The 18,405-nt window shown below is 43.5% G+C and overlaps 1 protein-coding gene across 1 annotated transcript; it reads right to left on the reverse strand.

Moving 5' to 3' along the window:
• Positions 1-713: 713 nt before the first annotated feature.
• On the reverse strand, positions 714-15,147 carry NEMP2 (nuclear envelope integral membrane protein 2). The gene is given in 10 exon segments (XM_036387119.2): positions 714-3,464; positions 5,497-5,673; positions 7,888-8,113; positions 8,756-8,870; positions 9,560-9,653; positions 10,656-10,728; positions 10,902-10,949; positions 10,952-11,129; positions 12,599-12,714; positions 15,102-15,147. Coding segments are annotated over 9 exon segments (1,227 nt in total). The 5' UTR covers positions 12,689-12,714; positions 15,102-15,147; the 3' UTR covers positions 714-3,238.
• Positions 15,148-18,405: the final 3,258 nt, after the last annotated feature.

Consider the following 18,405-nt stretch of genomic DNA (forward strand, 5'->3'; position numbering starts at 1 on the left):
ATCAACGTGAACTTTTATTTTTTCATATTAGTGTCAGCAGTGAACATAACCAACCTGAAGTGAAAATAATTCAGTGATTATGACCTTTTACTAAAGTCACTGGAGGATGCTGAACCAAGAGCCTGGGAAGTACTCTTGCACTGTGTTAAAATAGTAGTTGATAATAAAATCTGACTGTAGGCACCAGTTCCCTTCTGTGGGGTGCAGGGACTGTAAGGGACACAAACCAATGTGCGTTGTAAACTGGTCAGTGGGAACGAGTGCAGGGCACCACCGTGAACACTGCAGAGACCAGAGAAAAATGTAACATCCTTTGTTAAGGGAGAAAGGCTTTTGTAAGAGTTAGGGCAATGGATTAATGCCTAGATTCTGTTCCTAGATTTTCTAGCTGAAAACCAAAACAACAGTACTTAACAATTGTGTTTCAGTAAGGCTGTGTCATCTCCACATATCACAGGAGCACTGTGCAAGTGAACAGGGCTCCAGTGACAGCAGCTGCTTTTGGTGGGTTTTGTTTATGAAACCCTTTCAGTGTTGGAACAGGCTTGGGAGGATTTTTAAGGTCACTGTTAGCTACCCACTAAGGTAGCCATCATCTTTCTCCTGTTGCTGCCATTCTGTTTTGCATGAATTTAATTGTTTCCTGCTCTACTTTGGATAGTATTTACCCATCCCTGCCAAACAATGGATCTCACAACTACATACAGCGTGAGTGATTTTTATTTAATTTTTATTGCTTTTTAACTTTTTTCCTTGTTGAAGTAGGTGTACCTGGTATTCTTCTAAAACATGTAATTACCTAAACTAAGGGGTAGGGGAGGGCGTTTCCATTTAACATATTGCTTAGGTAAAATACTACCTTAATGTATAATCTGGGCTATTGTATGTAAATACATGTTACGTATTTACATGACTCCATATTATGGAAGGGTAATCTTCACTACCTCACTAAAGAGAGGACATTGAAAAACCTGTTTAAGCTCAGACAAATGTGATTCCCTTCCTTGGCCTCAAATTTCTTGGATAGGAGTTCTTGGCTAACTATAAAGTACACCAAAAAAAACCCTCTGTACTTCAAAACATGCAAAAAACATCTTTTTGAGTATCCTTTGCCTAATCTGTAATGATTTTAAGTACTCCATTTTCATGATGGTGACACAAAGATAAAATAAATCTGATTTGGTGTATGGTCATTGTTCAGGGGGGAGTTTTCACCCTTCTCCCAAACCAGCCAAGATAATGAGGCCTTCCTCTCTTTTCACAACTGCTTGTTGCTAGTGCCAGAGCCCCCCAAGCCAAACCTGACTTCCCAAGTGTGGGTGGCAATTTAGCTGTGGATTTGGTAGCACCAGCCAAAGGTGAGTCTTGCTGCTAGTAGCTTCCTAAACAGAACTCTTGCTCTATTTTTGAATGTTCTTGATTTAACAGCAAGTGCATTTTGGATCACCTGCTTGACATGGCTTTTCTCTGCTAAACATGCTTTAGATTCTGCATAGGTACTTAAAATTTTATGACACTAAAGGGTGTTAAGTCTCTCTTTACTGTAAAATGGAAGTATTTCTTTTAAACTGAAGCAAAGATGAAACAATATAAAGGAGAAAAGACCACATCAGTAAGGCTTTAAGGCTTTCAAGCACCAACTCTGAGTCCTTTGTTACACAGAGGAGCTCTTGATTATGGTATGGGCACACTTAGCACCATTGGAGGTAACGGGTTTTGTCCCGAGCAGAACCCAGGAAGCACCTGCACTGCTGAAGTCATGCTGCACCACTACACGTGTTACAAAGAACAGACAGCCCTTTTAAAGCAGACAGATCCCAGTCTGACATGCCTTTCTTGAGCACCAACTGCTCCCCATTGCTCACAGTTCCCAGTGGCTTTGTGAGATCAGATGGTGAATTAATCAGAATTAATGGTCTTTTGTCTTCTGCAGTTTGTAAGACAGTAAAGGAAAACAGCAGAGTGAGAACAGAAGAATACAGGGAGGGAGAGTGTAAAGAACAAAAGAAAGAAATGACATCTGCAGGTGGGTGAGCTGAGGTACACACACTACTCCCTAGCCTAGGACTGTGTAATACATAAGCTGAAAGACACCTGACTACTGCCTAAATTTCTCTCTGGTCCTCCCCACTTCTCCTGTGAGAAGCCCCACAGACAGCTGAGAAAGGGAAGGTAAAAGCCAGGTTTTACCCTCATTGTTTTCCAGGAATGATTTTCTGCTTCTTAACTCAGTGAACAAACTACTGGGTACTCTGAGGCCAGTGGAGCTGTGTGGGTTATCTGCGTTCCCAGTTCCAGGCTCACAGCAGCACTCTGGCTCTGCTAATAGCAGTTTCTCCAAGCAGCTGAAACAGCCTCAGCCTTTATGGCCTTTTTGGAGCTCTGCAGAGGCCTGGAATAGACAGCAGCACCTGCCTGAGGTAAGCTGACACTGAAACTGAAGGCCAATAGCAAAAATATTTAGGGATGGAAAACTTCTCCTAAACCATTATCAGAGGTGGAGAAGGAGAGGGCTAGAGAAAGGTTTAGCAGAAGATCTGTACAAGAGGGAAGAAAGTATGTAAATAAACAAAGACTTGGAAAGAACAAAATGCAGTGTAACTACAGCAGAGGTCAAGAATGGAATAATATGGGCAGAGGGTGAAAAATCAGGCAGCATTCTGAGGAGCAAGGGGAGCTTAAAACTAAAGGCAGAGGCAGGATGAAGCTAACAGACCAGCCCAGCCAAAAGAGGAAACAAACCTCGTTCAGCTGCATCAACTCTCTAAAAAAGTCTCACAAACAATGAACACAGTTTATCAACACTCTAAAAGCATTATCAGAAGTCTTGACACAGAGGGTACTTAGTAAAAGGAGAGTATTAAAAATGGCTTTTCCTCCCTCTAGTGCTCAGCACAGAGGACTTGATGATGGAAAGGGCCAAAACAGATTCTCTGTTTACTAGAGGTAGTGTTCTTGGTAAAAGAAGGCATCCTGGTGGACAGGCTGTCTCCAGTACTTGCCTTGGAAATACACAATGTTTGTTGCCCTAGTGAAAATACCCATAGCATGAGATTCCTCTTCACTTGAACAGCCCCTATGGTAATCAGGTAACATGGGTGATACAGCAAAGAGTTTTTTTCAAAAATCCTTCTTTGTCCACCAGCAACCACAAAAAAAGGCCAAGTGTGAGTTCTCATTCTGTATCCTCCCTTTCTAGGAGAAATGTGTTTTCTGTTTTTTTTGTTGTTGTTACTTCTCAAAGCAGCTCAGTAGCATATGGAAATGGAATTTGTGTATGCATTTCATTTTCATTCTCCTCATCTTCTTCATGGACAGAATTGGCTGGCTCATCTTGCTCAAACTGTGCCCTTGTCTCAAAGAGCTGCTCTTCCAGGAAGAAGCTCCCAATGCCATACTGCTCATCATGCGCCTTTGTTTCTGCAGCTGAGACGTGGGGAGATCCCAGAACAAAAGCTGCAAACCTGACCAATTTTGAAAGGGAGAAGTTATCAACTGAGAAATTAAAAGAAGAAATACTGTAAATTCTAGGGGTATTGCTATTTAGGAAGGAGTGTTGTAAGGATATCCCCACGGGCAGTGCAGATGAGGGGAAGTTCCAGTAACGGATGGCAACAACCACAAAGATTGGTTTTCCCAACTCATCTTTTCAGTATTTTCTGTAGAAGTAACTTTTGCTCTTCTGGAAACCATCTGCAAGGCCTTGTGACTAAGCAAGAAGATCTAACTTCTTTTTCACATCTTGTCAGTACTTGCAGGGTAATCCAGAGTAAGCATTTGTACAGTGGGGTAGTTGGTACTTTAGCTTCTAAAAATAAATTAAAGCCGTAGCATATTTGAGACAAAGGCTGTAAGAATTTGGGTGTGTTGATATTGCTAATGAAAGGACAAAATGAAAATTCTGCACTCCTACATTGTATGTAGTCACCTTGTTGCTGGTGCTGTCTGTGCACTGTGGGCAAGCTGAGCTCAAGTCTTCCCAAAGAATTCCTGCCTCTAGGGAAGCTGGAGCTGCAGACTGGGAATTCTGCAGCTGCTCCAAGTAAATGCCAGAAGAAAGCATGAACTTAGCACTGTCCCTATACTGCAATCCCCCACAAATCTTCCTTTCAGTAGGCAACTCCATTGAGGAGAGAGAATGGAGCTGGAGGTTTCTGGCAAGAGTGTGGGAACAGACGGCAGTTCTGACACCTGGGTAAGTGTCGACAGCATCAGAGAAATGTATGAAAAAGGAAATGCAGCTACATTCTGGAGTTCTGGTAAACTGATCAATAATTTACATTTCAGACTTAACATTTCTGTGAGATGAATGTTGTCACCTCGCTGTTCTTGGAAGCTCTGTTAGTCTAAATGGGGAACAGTTTGCCTTGGGATGAACCACAGCCTGATGCTTAATGGGAGCTGGGAAGGGTTCTCCAAATCTGATTGTTGCTGGTTCTCCTTTTTATTTCCCTTTTCACAACCAGTGAACAGTCTATAACAACTCTATTAATGAAATGATGGCTAGAAAATATGTGTGTCTCAAGTTGTTTTGTACATTTGGCGGTATTTAGTTCTACAATACAACAGTAAGCTTTCACTTTTTTCCCTCTCCATCATTCTAAAGAAGGCAAGCAGCTTAGAAAGTAAGACTGTTTAACAGTAAATCTATAAAACCTGACAGAGAGGCTGTCTAAGTGCGAGTCCAAGGAAGATTAAGGTTCTGAAACTGGGTTTAACTTGTTACTGAATAAATTCCAAACTGACTGGGGTTCCTTTAAAATGGTGACACTTGGTTCTGTGGCAAGGACTAAGTCTTTGTGGCTGGCTAATATATGAAACTCTGCTTCTGATCTCTTCGAGTTTCTGTTTTGGGATGGGAATACACTGTTATGATTAATTTTATACTCTACAGGGTTTTCTGGCTTTGCTTGCTTGACCCTTCCTGAACTATATTTGTCTTAGGTTTATCTCTTAAGCTATACATGGCATAACTCTTCTACCTGTTCTACTTGCTCGTTGCAGGTATTGATTTCTTTATCTGTATGCTGAGTCTTAGATAGTGATACTTCAATAACAGGATTCTCTGACTCTGCAGATTTGCAGTTGGAGAGCTTAATATAGGTAATATTTGAGTATGTATCTTCACCGTGCCCCAGTTTTACACCACAGAAAAGGGCACTGCTCTAAAACCTGAAGCCAGGGCAATTTCACTGGTTATAGAGCCACCAGGGTCTCTGCAAGAGCTTATAGAAGCACTGTAAGAACCCTTTAAGTTCTGTGACCATGAATCAGCTGTGAAATTCTGCAAATTCCCAAGAGTAATTTGTGGTCAGGGAGAAACAAACAGAAATTCAATGCCACCAGCAAGTAATACCCTTGAGAGGTGCGGCTGTGGTCCTGAGTGGGATATGCAAGATAAACACACCTGGAACAGTGCCTGAAGTGGCATTTAGGTCTGCAATGTGTTCAGGTGAGCAATGTGTTTCCTGTTTTAGAGAAGCCAAGTTTTCTTACCTGTGTGGAGCCTGGAGTTTGTATACAGCTATCCATGTTGGGAAGTCAGGGCTCCTGCAGAATGAGCGCAGCTCCTCCAGAGCTCTGATCGTTTCGCTTTCACCTTGTTCTCGATACTCCTCTTCAGTAAGGTATTTAAACACCAATTTTTTTGATTTAAAGTGATGCTTCATTTTTCTAGAACAAAATGAAAATAAGCAGTATTTATAAAGTCATCTGCCATGTAATTATGTGCCCTTTTTCTCTAGACCTGCTATTAAAATGCATTAGTCACCTCTACCCTTTTAAGAGAACAAGCTGCATTCTTACATTTGAGGGCAAGGTATGTAATGTTTGCTAGCCTGTTTACCCTAGGTCTTAACCAAAGCTGTAGAATTTCACATGATATTTAATGAGCTTCAGATGAGCTTTAGATCAGGTCCTTATTGTGTATGTATGGACTAGAATCTCACAGAATTGAAGAGATGGCTGCTTGCTCAGCCATTTTTAGGTGCAAAATGCAAAATGTGTCTGTGCAGAGACATGGGCTGAATCAAAACTCAGTCTGCATATGTTACTTCAAAGATAAGCAATGCTCTAGGCCTGTTGTGAGTTGTTCATGTTGTTTACTAGCTAGCTTCTCTTAAATCTTGCTCTGAATTACAAAACTCAGTAGTCTGAGGCCAAAATGTTTACAATCTGATGGTTTTTTAGCTGCTGCTTAGCAATGTATAATATAATTAGATATAAATTAGAAAGTGTGCCATGTTCTGTTTCCTTCTGTCAACTGCTTTCAATTTAAATGTTGTGATGAGTTAAGATAAGCAAGGGCTGGATGCCCATAAAACTTTCAGCTCTGTATAAAAACACCTGCTCCAACATCAGCAGCATTCAGCTTTCCTTCTTATATCCCTTTAAAGCAGAGAACTGTAGTAGTTGTTTAGGTCAAATGGTGAAGGGTCTTGCTGGCTCAGTGAGATCCACTGTTCTTAACAACAAATACTGAAAGACTCAAAGTTATTTTGATATATTTGCTGCTCTGAACTGTGTATCTGGCATTGTGGCCTCACACTTTGGTGCTGTGGCTTAAGGATTTTGAAACAGAAAAATTCAAAAGCCCTTATCATTCTCCTAAGAGAGATTACTTGTAGAGGCTGTATTTCTTTATAGAAGCATCAGTTCATAAAAACCAAAAAGAACTACATGAAGAATAAACTACAGTGTTTCAGAGTAAAACTTGAAAGTAAAAGTAAAACTTCTGGCCACATCATACTGTTTCCAGAGCATTCTGAACCTGTTTACAACAGGTGCTGATCTTACGTGTTGCTTTTGAAACAGCTGTTGCTCCTCAGCTGCAGGCAGAAATTGGTCTACAACAAATGACAAATTCTACCTAAAATAAACACGCTTCAACTCAGGCCACTTCATACTTCAGCATGTAAAAAGAGAAGATAAGACTAATGCAGTATGTTCTTCAAAACTAAACAGTGTGTACAAAAAAAAAATGAAACCCAAATTATTTGTTTTTTATTATTTTGGTTATGCCAGTTCTAGCTTTTGCCTCTTCCTACTTCTCTGCGGTTCAGCAGAGTCCACAGCTATGGAACAGTCTGTACTAAAGTCTCTGAAACTGGATGCCATCCATCCCTGAAGGTAAAAAACAGATGTCAATTGGCAAGGCTTTTTAGAATCTTCATTTGAGCATTGCACTTGTGCTAAAGCATACTTCAAATTCAAGGATGAGCAAACACGTTGTTCCTGTATTACTACTGCAAACACTAAGCAAATTAAGGTCTACCTACTGCAAGCAGTTCCTGTCCAATTCCAAAGTGTAAATGGGCCTCTAGGAATGCTGAGAAATATCTCCCTAGTTCTGATAGATTGCTTCTATGAATGATAAGGAGAAAAACTAAAATCATGGAGAACGCTATTTTGTGGATATGTGATTTTAGTCTTTGAACTCTCTTCAACCTCTAAGGATTGTCACTTTTGAACAGCTGCATCCTTGGTGATGGTACACTGTTTTATCCCTAGGATTCCATATGAGTTCCCTGCAGCTTCTCTCACGACACATCAAACCAAGGCAGTATTGCTGCAGTCTCATCAATCAAACAGAAATGTTCTGGTTGCCATATGCTGTGGACTAGAAGATGCTACATTTGTCCTTAAGAACACAGACACACTTCTCCATTATCCACAGACCAAAACTCGTGCTTAAAACTGCCAAGTGGAAAATAAGTTCTGTGTCTCTGGACCTTAAACCTTTCCTAAGGCTGTTTTACATTTGGCAAAATTCTGAACTAGTACTGGAAATTCCTACACCATTATTGAAGTGTAGGGTTTTTTTTCATGAGCAGCTTACAGTATTCCCAGGTTCTCCCCGGACTTGGACATTCACAAACAGACACAGACCTGGCAATATGACAGGCAGCACCCAGGGGGTAACAGAGGCCTTTGGAGCAGAGGCTGACTGCTATGACTGCATATGCAACTTGAGGGACGGTGACTCCAAAGTAGATCAGGACAAAGGCTGTTAATTGGAGCGTCCACGTGAACAAGGTTATGCTGAGCTCCGTGGTCAGCGGCCCATGCTGATAGCTAATGGCAAAGCTGGTCATCCCAACAGCCAGAAAATACCCTGTAGGAACAGAAAAGGACATGGAGAAAAAGATGCAAACTACCCCTAGAAACTTTACTTTGCTTCCCAAAGCTGGCAGGTGCTGTGAATTGTAGCCTGCTGATTCTTGTGTTGTCTTACAGGTAAGTGCATGATGTTTTATGTGCTTGCTATTTCCAAAGTGTGCCAAGAGTTCACAAGGTTATCTCTGAACAGCTTTTAGCCAATGCTGTGGGCTGCACATGAATTCTCCTCACGTGACCATGTTGAGGCAGGTGCCAGATCAATAGGTTTGTCAGCCCTGCAGCCACATCCCATTCCCAATGTGTGCATCCATTCCTACATCCAGCAAGCTGCAGACCAGAGGAGCTGCCCTTTTGCTCTTACAGGAAAAGTATGTAACAACAGCAAATAAATGAACAAATAATGCAAGCAAAATCTGCTCTTAGTCTAGTCCTGTACATCAAACTCTATTCAATGATACAATGTGAGTAAACACTCATTTGAGTGGATTAGGAATCGTTAGAATATTTCAACATCTATGGTTTAGGAGAAAATAGAACTCTATATGAGTCACTTGATTTTCTTTTTTTATGGGCAGGTGTTCATCTGACCACTAAATTAAACCAAAATCTGCAGCACATTTCTTGGTAATTTTCTTACCCAACAGGTATATTTTGTGTTCAGACCACAACCACTGTATATTCTCTTTGAAGCAGTAAATAAAATAGAGAGAGACCATCCAGGAGCCACTCATTAAAATCCAGAAGGTACTGTGCTAGAAATTAAAAAAAAAAAGTGAAAAAAAAAATCATTAAAAAAATTCAAGGCAGAATCAGGACCATTGTTTCCAAAGGAACTCACAGGCAAAAACAGATGTGAAATTCTTTAGAACTACAGGGTTTGAGAATTCCACTGCACAGTCCTCTGCATGCTACAACAACACAGTATCAATTCCAAGCAGAGCAACTGCATCCCTGTAGTTGTGTATCGTGTCCCAGTGTCACAGTATAACCCTACTGACATGTGTTCCCTCCCAATTAACATATCTCAGCAATATTATGGGAATGCACAGGCTTTATAAAACTAAAGGAAAAATTCACATCTGCCTTACAATGAATTGTCTTTGGTGAATGGAAGAGAATCTGTCTCAGTTGCCACTGTATTTTTACTTAGATTGATTCACAGTTTCTAAGGTAAGCTTAGCTCCAGTTCAATGAAAATAATTTATCTTTCAGAATGAACTCTTCTTGTACATCACCAATGCCAGTTCAGTTTAAACTTGGAAGGATGCTAAACAGAACCTGACTCTGACCTAACTCTATTTACTTGGTTCAAGCAATCCTGCAGTCATTTCAGTGCAGTTACCTGGCCACAAAACCAGAACAAGGTCAGAATCTGGCTCTGTACTGTCACTTCTTGTATTATGATGATTACTATTATTTTATTTTATAAATGTAGATTTACCCTTGGAATAAACCTTTTAAGTGTCAACAGGACAAAGACTAGCAGAGCAAGAACACCCAGTATTACTCCAGAAAGGTAAAAGAACTTGGCACTCCTGTAAAGAGAACAAGAGAGATGGTGAGATGTATTGTTTGTAATTGGTTAAAATGCCAACATTTGTAAAAACAGCAGTGATGTTCAATAAGAACTTAAATTAGCTGTAAATTAGAGTTGCAGTTATATGGTTAACAGGCCCAGTTCAGGTATTAAATATGTGTAAGGAAAAATTCCCAACAGATACTCAAGGTCACTGGAGTTGTTACAGGTTAAGAGACTGTGCTGGGGTTTTTTAAAGCTCACACTAATTCTGATTGCATTGACCTTCTAGTCTCTACTACACAGAAGAAAATGAAATAACCAATATGGTTCTGTACTGCATGAGAAGTTTTATTTTAATTTAAAATGCAGAAAACCCTCCACAAAGCCACAAGTTTTTTTCCTAAGTGTATGCATTTATAAATTCCATCTGCTTAATTCAGAGTTAATGCTATAAAACCTACTGCTGCTCTGCTTGTTTTAGAGGTGTCTCCTGACAATTATTATGTGACTCACTTTGCTTTGAAGTTGTGGGCACATATTTTGCTGTAACAAGTGAGTATCCTCCCTTACGTGCTATGAAAAATGTGCATCAGAAGAAAGGCTGGCACAAAGGTGGAGGCAGAAGAGGCCCCAGATGACTTTATCCTCAATATTTCCCCCCAAGGAAAGGCATCATTAATAATCAGCATTATTTAGCATTCAGCTATCCTCAGTGGTCTACAAAAGGTAAAAAGGACTTTTCTGATCCACACACTTGCCCACTGAGGATTGAATGTATTGGTGTCCCCCAGTGCAGGGAGCTTGGATACAAAATCCCTAACACAGCTGATTGATAAACAGTTAGGCACTCCAAGCTATGTCACACTCTGTCCAAACACAAATGGTATGAGGAAGTATTAAATATATATTCAGTTCCTTATTTCACTTTCCCAAAGAACTGCCTCTTTAGCTTAGAAAACAGACCAAAGATGCACAAGCTTTGGGAAAGAAGGACTACTGAAAAGCAGCCAGTACTCACCTGCTCAGGCTGTTTGCAAAATGGAACAGAAAAATTCCAGCTACAAACAAAAACAAGAGCTTTCCATCTAGCACTAAAAAAGGGGGAAAGAAATAGAAATTGACTTTAGAGTAATTCAATCTGAAATGCTGATTATATAAAATATCAACAGAAAAGTCCCAAGCTTCTTACAGAAGAGATGGTACATTCAGTAGCACTGGCAATATCAAGCCATCTGTAATCTGAACTCAAAGATTTGGTACTTACTTTCTCTTTTCACCCTCACAACGTATGGTTCAATTTTGAAGGGTTGATTTTGAAACAAACGTCCTCTCCATATTGTTTTATGCTCAGAAAAGTTTCTGTACATGTCTCTGGCTTCCAGAGGATTTGAACAGCACATGCCACAAACTCAAAAACAGTTTCTGAATTCCGGCAGTTGTTTTTTTCTGAAATAGGCTCAAACCGGAACCTTTCTCTGCTGTTAACTTTTATCTAGAAACAAAGAACAAAATACACAGAGAAGCAGCTCAGAATCACTGTGGGGTTTGGTGAATTATACTGCATATCAGCCATGCATGTGGTAATGATAATCAGTCTTAATTGTTTAGTATTGGTTATTTATATTATGCAAAGATTAATTGTTTACAATTCAACACTTTTCAAGGTAATTCAGAGAACTCACTGTCAGCAAAGTTCAGTGGAGGGGCCTCAGTCCATCCCAAAGCACAGTGGGTCTGGTTTTACTGTGACACTTGCCCACACAAATTTCTAACAAAGCTAGTAATAGCTGACTGACCACAGTTTGTTTTGTGAATGTTCATACCCCTCCTCCTTCCCCTCCTGAACTGTAACAAATTTGACTTGCTTTTCTTTATAATGCAATCTTCATGTTGCATTATAAAGAATCATTGAGATCATTGTTGTCTCTTATGTTGGGGACATAAGAGGGATGAGGAAAATGAAAGATAGCAGAACCAGAAATTTAAATAAAAGCACATTCCTGTTGGGTAATTTGGGGTTTTTTTGCTGGTTCCCAGTGCCCTCCTCCACCAAACTGGTAAAAGATCTTCTCCATCTTCTAAGCTGAGGTGATTTTCCTGAGGACTCTGATACATTCTTTAGGGCCTACTAGACAACAACGACCTATCTGCAAAAAAGTGATGCAACGAGTAATAAACCAGGTTTGTACTGGGAAAGTACAAACTGAACTTCCTGCTTTTAAACACTGACTCCAGGAAAGTTTGTGGGACTGATGGAGGCTGCTACCATTCATAAAAACACCTGCAACATGTTCCTGAGGAAAACAGTCCAGGGAACAGAGATGTTCCAATTTCTTATACCTGAGAGAAAAGTCCTCCAACAGCGACAAAATGAAATGGTTTCCTTCTTTTGTCTGGAGACAAACTTCTCAGGAAAGAAAAGGAACCATGGAGATTGTTAGCTCACTCCTTTAACTGTTCCTCCACTCTTGAAGGGATTTTTATTTGCTTCAATCAAATCTCTAAATGTGTGACTTGTAAGATGGCCCTCTGCTACTAAGGAGAACAAACACACTGCTGCTGCTGTTTGTTCATTAGTCACAATCTAAGGAGCCTTTGGTTCCTACGCTTTGGTGTGCTGTGGTGAGAGAGCCACAGAACTGTATGTAGTCCTCAGATTTAGAACTCCATCAAGGCAGTTGGTGATAGGCAGAAGTATTTGTTTCAGAGGTTAACAGTGATCCATCAAAAGAAAAGGTGTGCAAGAAAATAATACACAATCCTGAGTTAATGTTTCTGTGGCACCATCACACTCTAAGCCAGAGACAAAACCTCACTGCATCCCAACTGGAGAATCATAATGCTGCATTTTTATCATGGTCCCAGCTATTTAATTCCATAGAGATGCTGCCCTGATCCTGCTAACTGGCTGGGAAAAGCTCACATGAAATGTACTGACCGACCCCCAGAACAGCCTCTCACCTGGATAGTTGACCACAGGTACTGTAAGTGAATGGTTCTGTTTTGCACATAGCAGTAACAGTTTTCATCCTGCTTCTGGATGACATCCATTTCCTGCAATAAGCTGCAGTTTTTACCTGGGGGGAGCAAAAAAGTTAATTTTAGGCATGTGTCAAATACAAATGTCTAATTATAGTCCATTTCATTGTTGTAAATGCTGACAGAAACGTGTTCAATATGATTTAGATGGAAATTCAAATTGGACTTTTGATCAAGTCATTTAGGCTTCAAAGTAAACTGCAATACCTTTGGGAAAAAAAAACACAACAGGGTGGTATTTTTAAAAAATGTCCTCCAGAAAAGCTTGGCTTCAGCGTCAGTGTTTTGATGGCACTGGAATAGGGCCCCTGGGCCAAATTCACTGCTGGCGTGAGTGGGTGTAACTCCACCAGAGTTCCCTGTACCAGTGGTGAATGCAACTGTGGGAGTCTGAGCAGGTAAACAGACTTACATATTAACACAGTCATTTAGCACATGACATGGCTGCTGATCACAAAAGTCATACTCCTCTGCCTCAGAAATGTTTATGATGTTAAATCACACAACTCTTTCTTTTAGAACATTTTTACTCCTGTCCCAGTCCAGCCATGGCATGTAATAAGGGAACTACACTGACAGCTCACCATAAATCGTTGAATTAGAGATGTGAATGGTTCTAACCCTCCTGAAACCTTAGTGAGCCCCTATGATCTTCAGAATTAAGATTGCACTTTTGAGCAAAAGTGGACCTAAAAGATTAATGGAGCAAAGTTTCAGATACATTCTGATCTATATACATGTGTAAAACATACCCTACGATGCATTACCACAGTGTTTCAAGAACATAATTAAAGAGAAGCATAGAGGAAATAATTACACATCCGAGCAGAGGGACTCATCTAGCTTACTGAATAGAAAATGTAGGTCTCAGCCAAGCTCAGTAATAACTGCTAACACGCTGTCATGCACTCAGAGCAGCACAATGGGTATGTGCAATCTCAACCCAGACAAGGAGATGCTGCTTGCAGTTAAAAACCTGCTGTGTCTCTATAAGGAAGATGAAATTAAGCTAAATTATATTTTAACAAATTTAGTTAAGCCAGTGAAAAATACTGTGTGGAGGTTCTTACTCAGGTTTATTATAGTTCTTACTTAGGTTTATTACAGCATTACAGAATTATTGTCCACACATGATCCTACTAAACTGGTTTAACCTTAAAACTTGGTCATTTTTTCTTGTGGAAAAATTACCCATCAGATTAATTTTCATCCGTGGTAAATCTAGTGGGAGGGAGCACAACCACTCAGACAAGCACTGGCTGTACCTTTAGACAGGCACTTTCACAAAAGCCATTGCACGATGCTGCAGAAGGATTATTTGTCACTGATGCAGCAGGGAGGTGAGGCTGGGCACTACCCAGGCCTAAAACCAGGATAATCCAGCAACAGGAAATGGCAGGGCCAAAACACAGCCCAGAGTGTCCACACCTCCCCTGAAGGGCATCTTAGGAATTCCTGCCACCACGGATAAAGTATCTATAGATAGATACTTTATATATAGATAGATACCTGTTTGCTCACAAATATAATTCAAAATAGGGGGAGAAGGGGGAGGTCACTTATAGGTGACGGCAATGTCATCCACGTGCAAGGCCGGCAAGTATTTTCCTACTGCCCATAGTTTTAAGGCATTTTTCTTGAGAAAAAAATAGCTGCTTGAGATGTTGCATCAGCTCCGCAGAGTGAAACAACGATGTTCCAAAAGGAGAGATGCTTCTGAACAGGTATCTCTGAGGTGGTGCTGGGTTTGGCTATTGGGAGGACACACACGTAGAGTGACTCTCAAATTCTGAGACTGCAAGCAAGGAAATTGGAAATTATGAGCCATCAGCATCTGCTGCAGAATCCGGAAGATGCCCAAGACTGGAGAACGTCAAAGCAAGGAGGAAGCCGCTTCTCGAGTTCCTTATTGCTACTACAACTGCGCACAGCCCTTAGGGGGTTGCCTGCCCTCAAATATGTTAATAAAAGACCTGTTCTGGCCCGAGCTCCTGAGGAAGCCAGAGGGAGTCGCACACCCAGAGGCAGCTCCCGGCCCCGCCGCTGGAGCGGGCGGGACGCGCCCGCCCTCAGTGCGCCGCGGTCCCTTTGTCCGTGTGCGGGCTCCGTGTCCGGGCCGCTTCCCAGTGCCCCTGCCCCCGGCCCCGGCGCGGGGCCGTCCTGCGGGACCCGAACTGCGAGGGAGAGCAGGGGCACACGGCAGAGCGCCTCAGGCCGCGGCTGCCCCGGCTCCGCTGCAGCTGCCGGCGGGGCGAGCGGCCCCGGCCCGTCGGCCGGGCAGCGCCATGTTGGGCGGCAGCGGGGGCCGCGGGGCCCAGGGACAGCGGGAGCGGAGCGAGTCCCCGCTCCCAAAGGGATGGGCTGAGCAACCCCCGGCCTGTGAGCACCCGCCCTGCCCCGGGGCCGGGAAGGGAACGGGCAGTACCTGCTGGCGGCGCCTCCCCGCTGCCCGCGGCCGCCCCGGGCAGCGCCAGCCGGACAAGCAGCAGCAGCAGCCCCGGCCCCGGGCGGGCCCGCGGGCGCTGCCGGCGGCGGGGCGGCCACGCCGGACCCATGCGGCCGCCGCCGGCTCCAGGCTCGGCCCTCGCGGCCGACGCAGGGCGGGGCAGGGGCGGTGCGGCCCCGCTGCCCGCTCCCCCCGCGGGGCTGCCGGCGGCCCGGGGCTCCACCCGCGGCACCCAGAGCTTGTGCGGGGCTGCGGGACCCGTCTGGAGGGGGACACCGCGCCCTCCGCTCCTCTTCCGCCTTCCGTGGGGATGAGAGAGTGCGCTTGGAAAGGAGGAGGAAAAGCATCGAAGGTAACCGCTCAGCCCAAGCGTGTCCTTGCATTGTGATCCCCTCAGAGTGAGAGCGTTGGCTGCCCAGTAAAGGTGCAAAGCAGCTCCAAACCAAACGTGGACAGCTTGTGACACTTGTAGACCTCAACCCAGGCGGTCACCCAGCTAAACGGGGACTGTGGATGTTGTCCTCCTTACACACCCAGTTCCCAGCCCCAGGGAAAGTTCACCAGGTCACCAGGGTGCCCTTTCGGCAAGCAGCGGTGCCTGAGCCAGACACTGAACCACGCATTAATCAGCCCCTCCGTCCACCCAGAGGACCTGCCCGAACGAAGTGTTGTTGGCTGTTGTGATGGAGGTGAACATGCACAGCTACTCTGTATTTCCTGGGCAGCCACAAGGGAGAGCCAGGAGCAGGACACCGTTCCCCTGTCAACCCTGAGAAGACGTGAGCGACGTCCAACTCAGCTCAGACCCGCTTGCTCATTGCAGTCATTTTAGATCGCTAGTGAGTCACAGTCACCAGTCAGGGGTGGAAAGGACTGGAGCTTTTTTCCCTATTCTATGAAAATCAATAAACACAGTTTTGCCAAGGCATTCTGGCATCACTGTTGTCTATTTTTATGCTGAGCCCTACATTTGGCTTTTCCAACCTACTTGCTTTGCTCCAATGCGTTCCATTCCTTGTTCTTAAAACAGTGCCCCTTCTCTGCGTGAAGTTGCTTTTAGTTTTATTTTTTTATTGTTTGGGGCTGTATCCAACTTCTGGGGGTGCCAGGATGGGCTTTTTTAACACCTGAAGGGTGCTGCCCACTGCCTCGCACCTTGTCTCGGCGCTTACATCTGCAGGGAGTGGGTGGTGCAGGGCTGTGGCTCTCCTCGCCTCACCTCCTACGCCCGCTTGGTGCTGGCTGGGCTCACATCTAACTGTGGATTTTTCCTTGCAAACACTGAGGAAGTGAAGGATAAGGGCAAAAATAGTTGGGATTTGATAGCATGTGCAACATCTGACAAACTTGAGTCCCCAGAGGAAGCAGTAATTGATTTATATCTTTGTCTTTATGTAACTTGGGTGTTGTCTCTATGTAACTTTCCAGGCACTTCCTCTAGCAAATCTAATAAAGAAAGAAATACTGGGGTTTGTTCCTTGGGTCCCTGATAAGCCCTTAGGAATGTGTTACCTCTCAGCTGTGTGTCTACACAACAAGGGACCATCACAGCCAAGTTATTAGAGGAATCCCTCTCACATTTTCAACTTGGAATATTTTTTCAGTTATATTAACCTTCTTGACAGTATTTTTTCTGGGAAGGGAGACACTCTGCATTCAGTTCTCGCTTGTATTTTCATTTTTAGAGCTCTTAGCACTTCACCGCTAATTAACTTTCAATAACTGTCGTAGGGTTACAGTTAGTCAGCATGAATCAGACAGAAAATGTAGCTTTAGGGGACCACACTCTGTCAAAAACTATTAGAAACCTTTGCTTGATTTCCGAGGAGAATATACTCGCTCAAGCAGGATATAGCAGCTATTAGGCAGCATTCTCCTGCAGTAAGAAATCCTCAATAAAAGAGACTCAGTGGTTTTGGTAACAGCCCTCCTTTCAGGGTGGCTCTGAGTAATTATGCAGCATTTTCCTTTCTTCCCATTTGTTTGTCTGATTTCCTAAATGGTGGTGGTGCTCAGGCCAAAGCTGGGGTTCTGAGTTTAAAGGCTGTATTTTTACCTGTTTGCTCACAAATATAATTCAAAATAGGGGGAGAAGGGGGAGGTCACTTATAGGTGCAGGCCAGCTCTGCCCTTCCCAGGCATTTTCAGCTGTGGAAAATTGAGTGAGAACTGCTTTTGGCTGGGAGCACTCAGGAGAAGACTTGGCTGTGGCAGGCAGCAATGCTGTTGGTGCCAGCGATGGGGGACATTCCTGGGATGCAGCATGCAGAGCTCTCAAGCTCCATGCGTGACAAATTGACACTTTAATAATGGGGAAGGAGGAAGGGGAGCAGTGCAGAGCCATGTCCACAGCATGTGTTTTCCTCCCAGGCTTTTGGAGTCCTGCCACCCCATACACTCTGACCCCTAAAACACTCAACGTCATCCACAATGCCCTCATCTGGGTGTGTAAAAGCTGGCTGCAGTATTAGATGGGATACCAAATCCTCTCGATGCTGTTAATCCATGTTTTTCCACAAAGGCCCCAGGTGCTCCCTGCTGATGATTTATTTGGCCTGTGCAGCAGGAATAGGCCTCAGCTGTGTGAGGTGGGGAGGGAGCTCCTCTGTGCTCCCAAAGCCCTGCCTGCCTTGGGCTCTCGTGCTGCTGGAGGCAGCCCCAGTTCCCTGCAGCACCTGCAAGGCCAGGCTGAGGAGAAGGCACTCGAGTTCCGTTCCCACCCCACGAGGTAATGCTCATTGCCCACTTGCAGCCTGCTCTTTACTTTCTAGCCAGAGCTAATAGAGGCTTTCCATTTCCAGGTGTGCTGTTAAAAATCTCAACACGTTGCTCTGGATGACTAAGGATGCTTCCTATGGTTTATTTAATTTTTCTTTTTTGCCCTTTGCCCTCCCTTCCCCTTCCTTACATCAGCAGTGGGTATGATTTGTTTGCAGAGTTCCAGGGTGTTTCATCTTTCTTTGCCTAGCCCCAAGTGCATGGGGGTTTGTTGAAGCAACAGCACTCTTGATTTCTTAGAGCTGGTATGTGGGTGTTGGATTGTGTCATTCGTAGGAGGTGAACGTCAAAGGAAGCGGGATCAACTGCTGGAGGTTTGTAAGCCAGGTACTTAATATTTGGTTTCCTGGAAAAGCAAGGAAAAATAACAAAACAGGCAGCCTTTGAGTCTTTAGTTTTTCCACGTAATCAGATTAACACAATACCTGTGCGTGCTCAAGAGCAGTTTGGGTTGGTTTTGGTTTGGTTGGGTTGGTTTTTTCCCCTTGGTTTATTCAGGATGGAG

Source organism: Molothrus ater, chromosome 7 (assembly GCF_012460135.2).
Source record: "Molothrus ater isolate BHLD 08-10-18 breed brown headed cowbird chromosome 7, BPBGC_Mater_1.1, whole genome shotgun sequence".
Taxonomy (NCBI): domain Eukaryota; kingdom Metazoa; phylum Chordata; class Aves; order Passeriformes; family Icteridae; genus Molothrus; species Molothrus ater.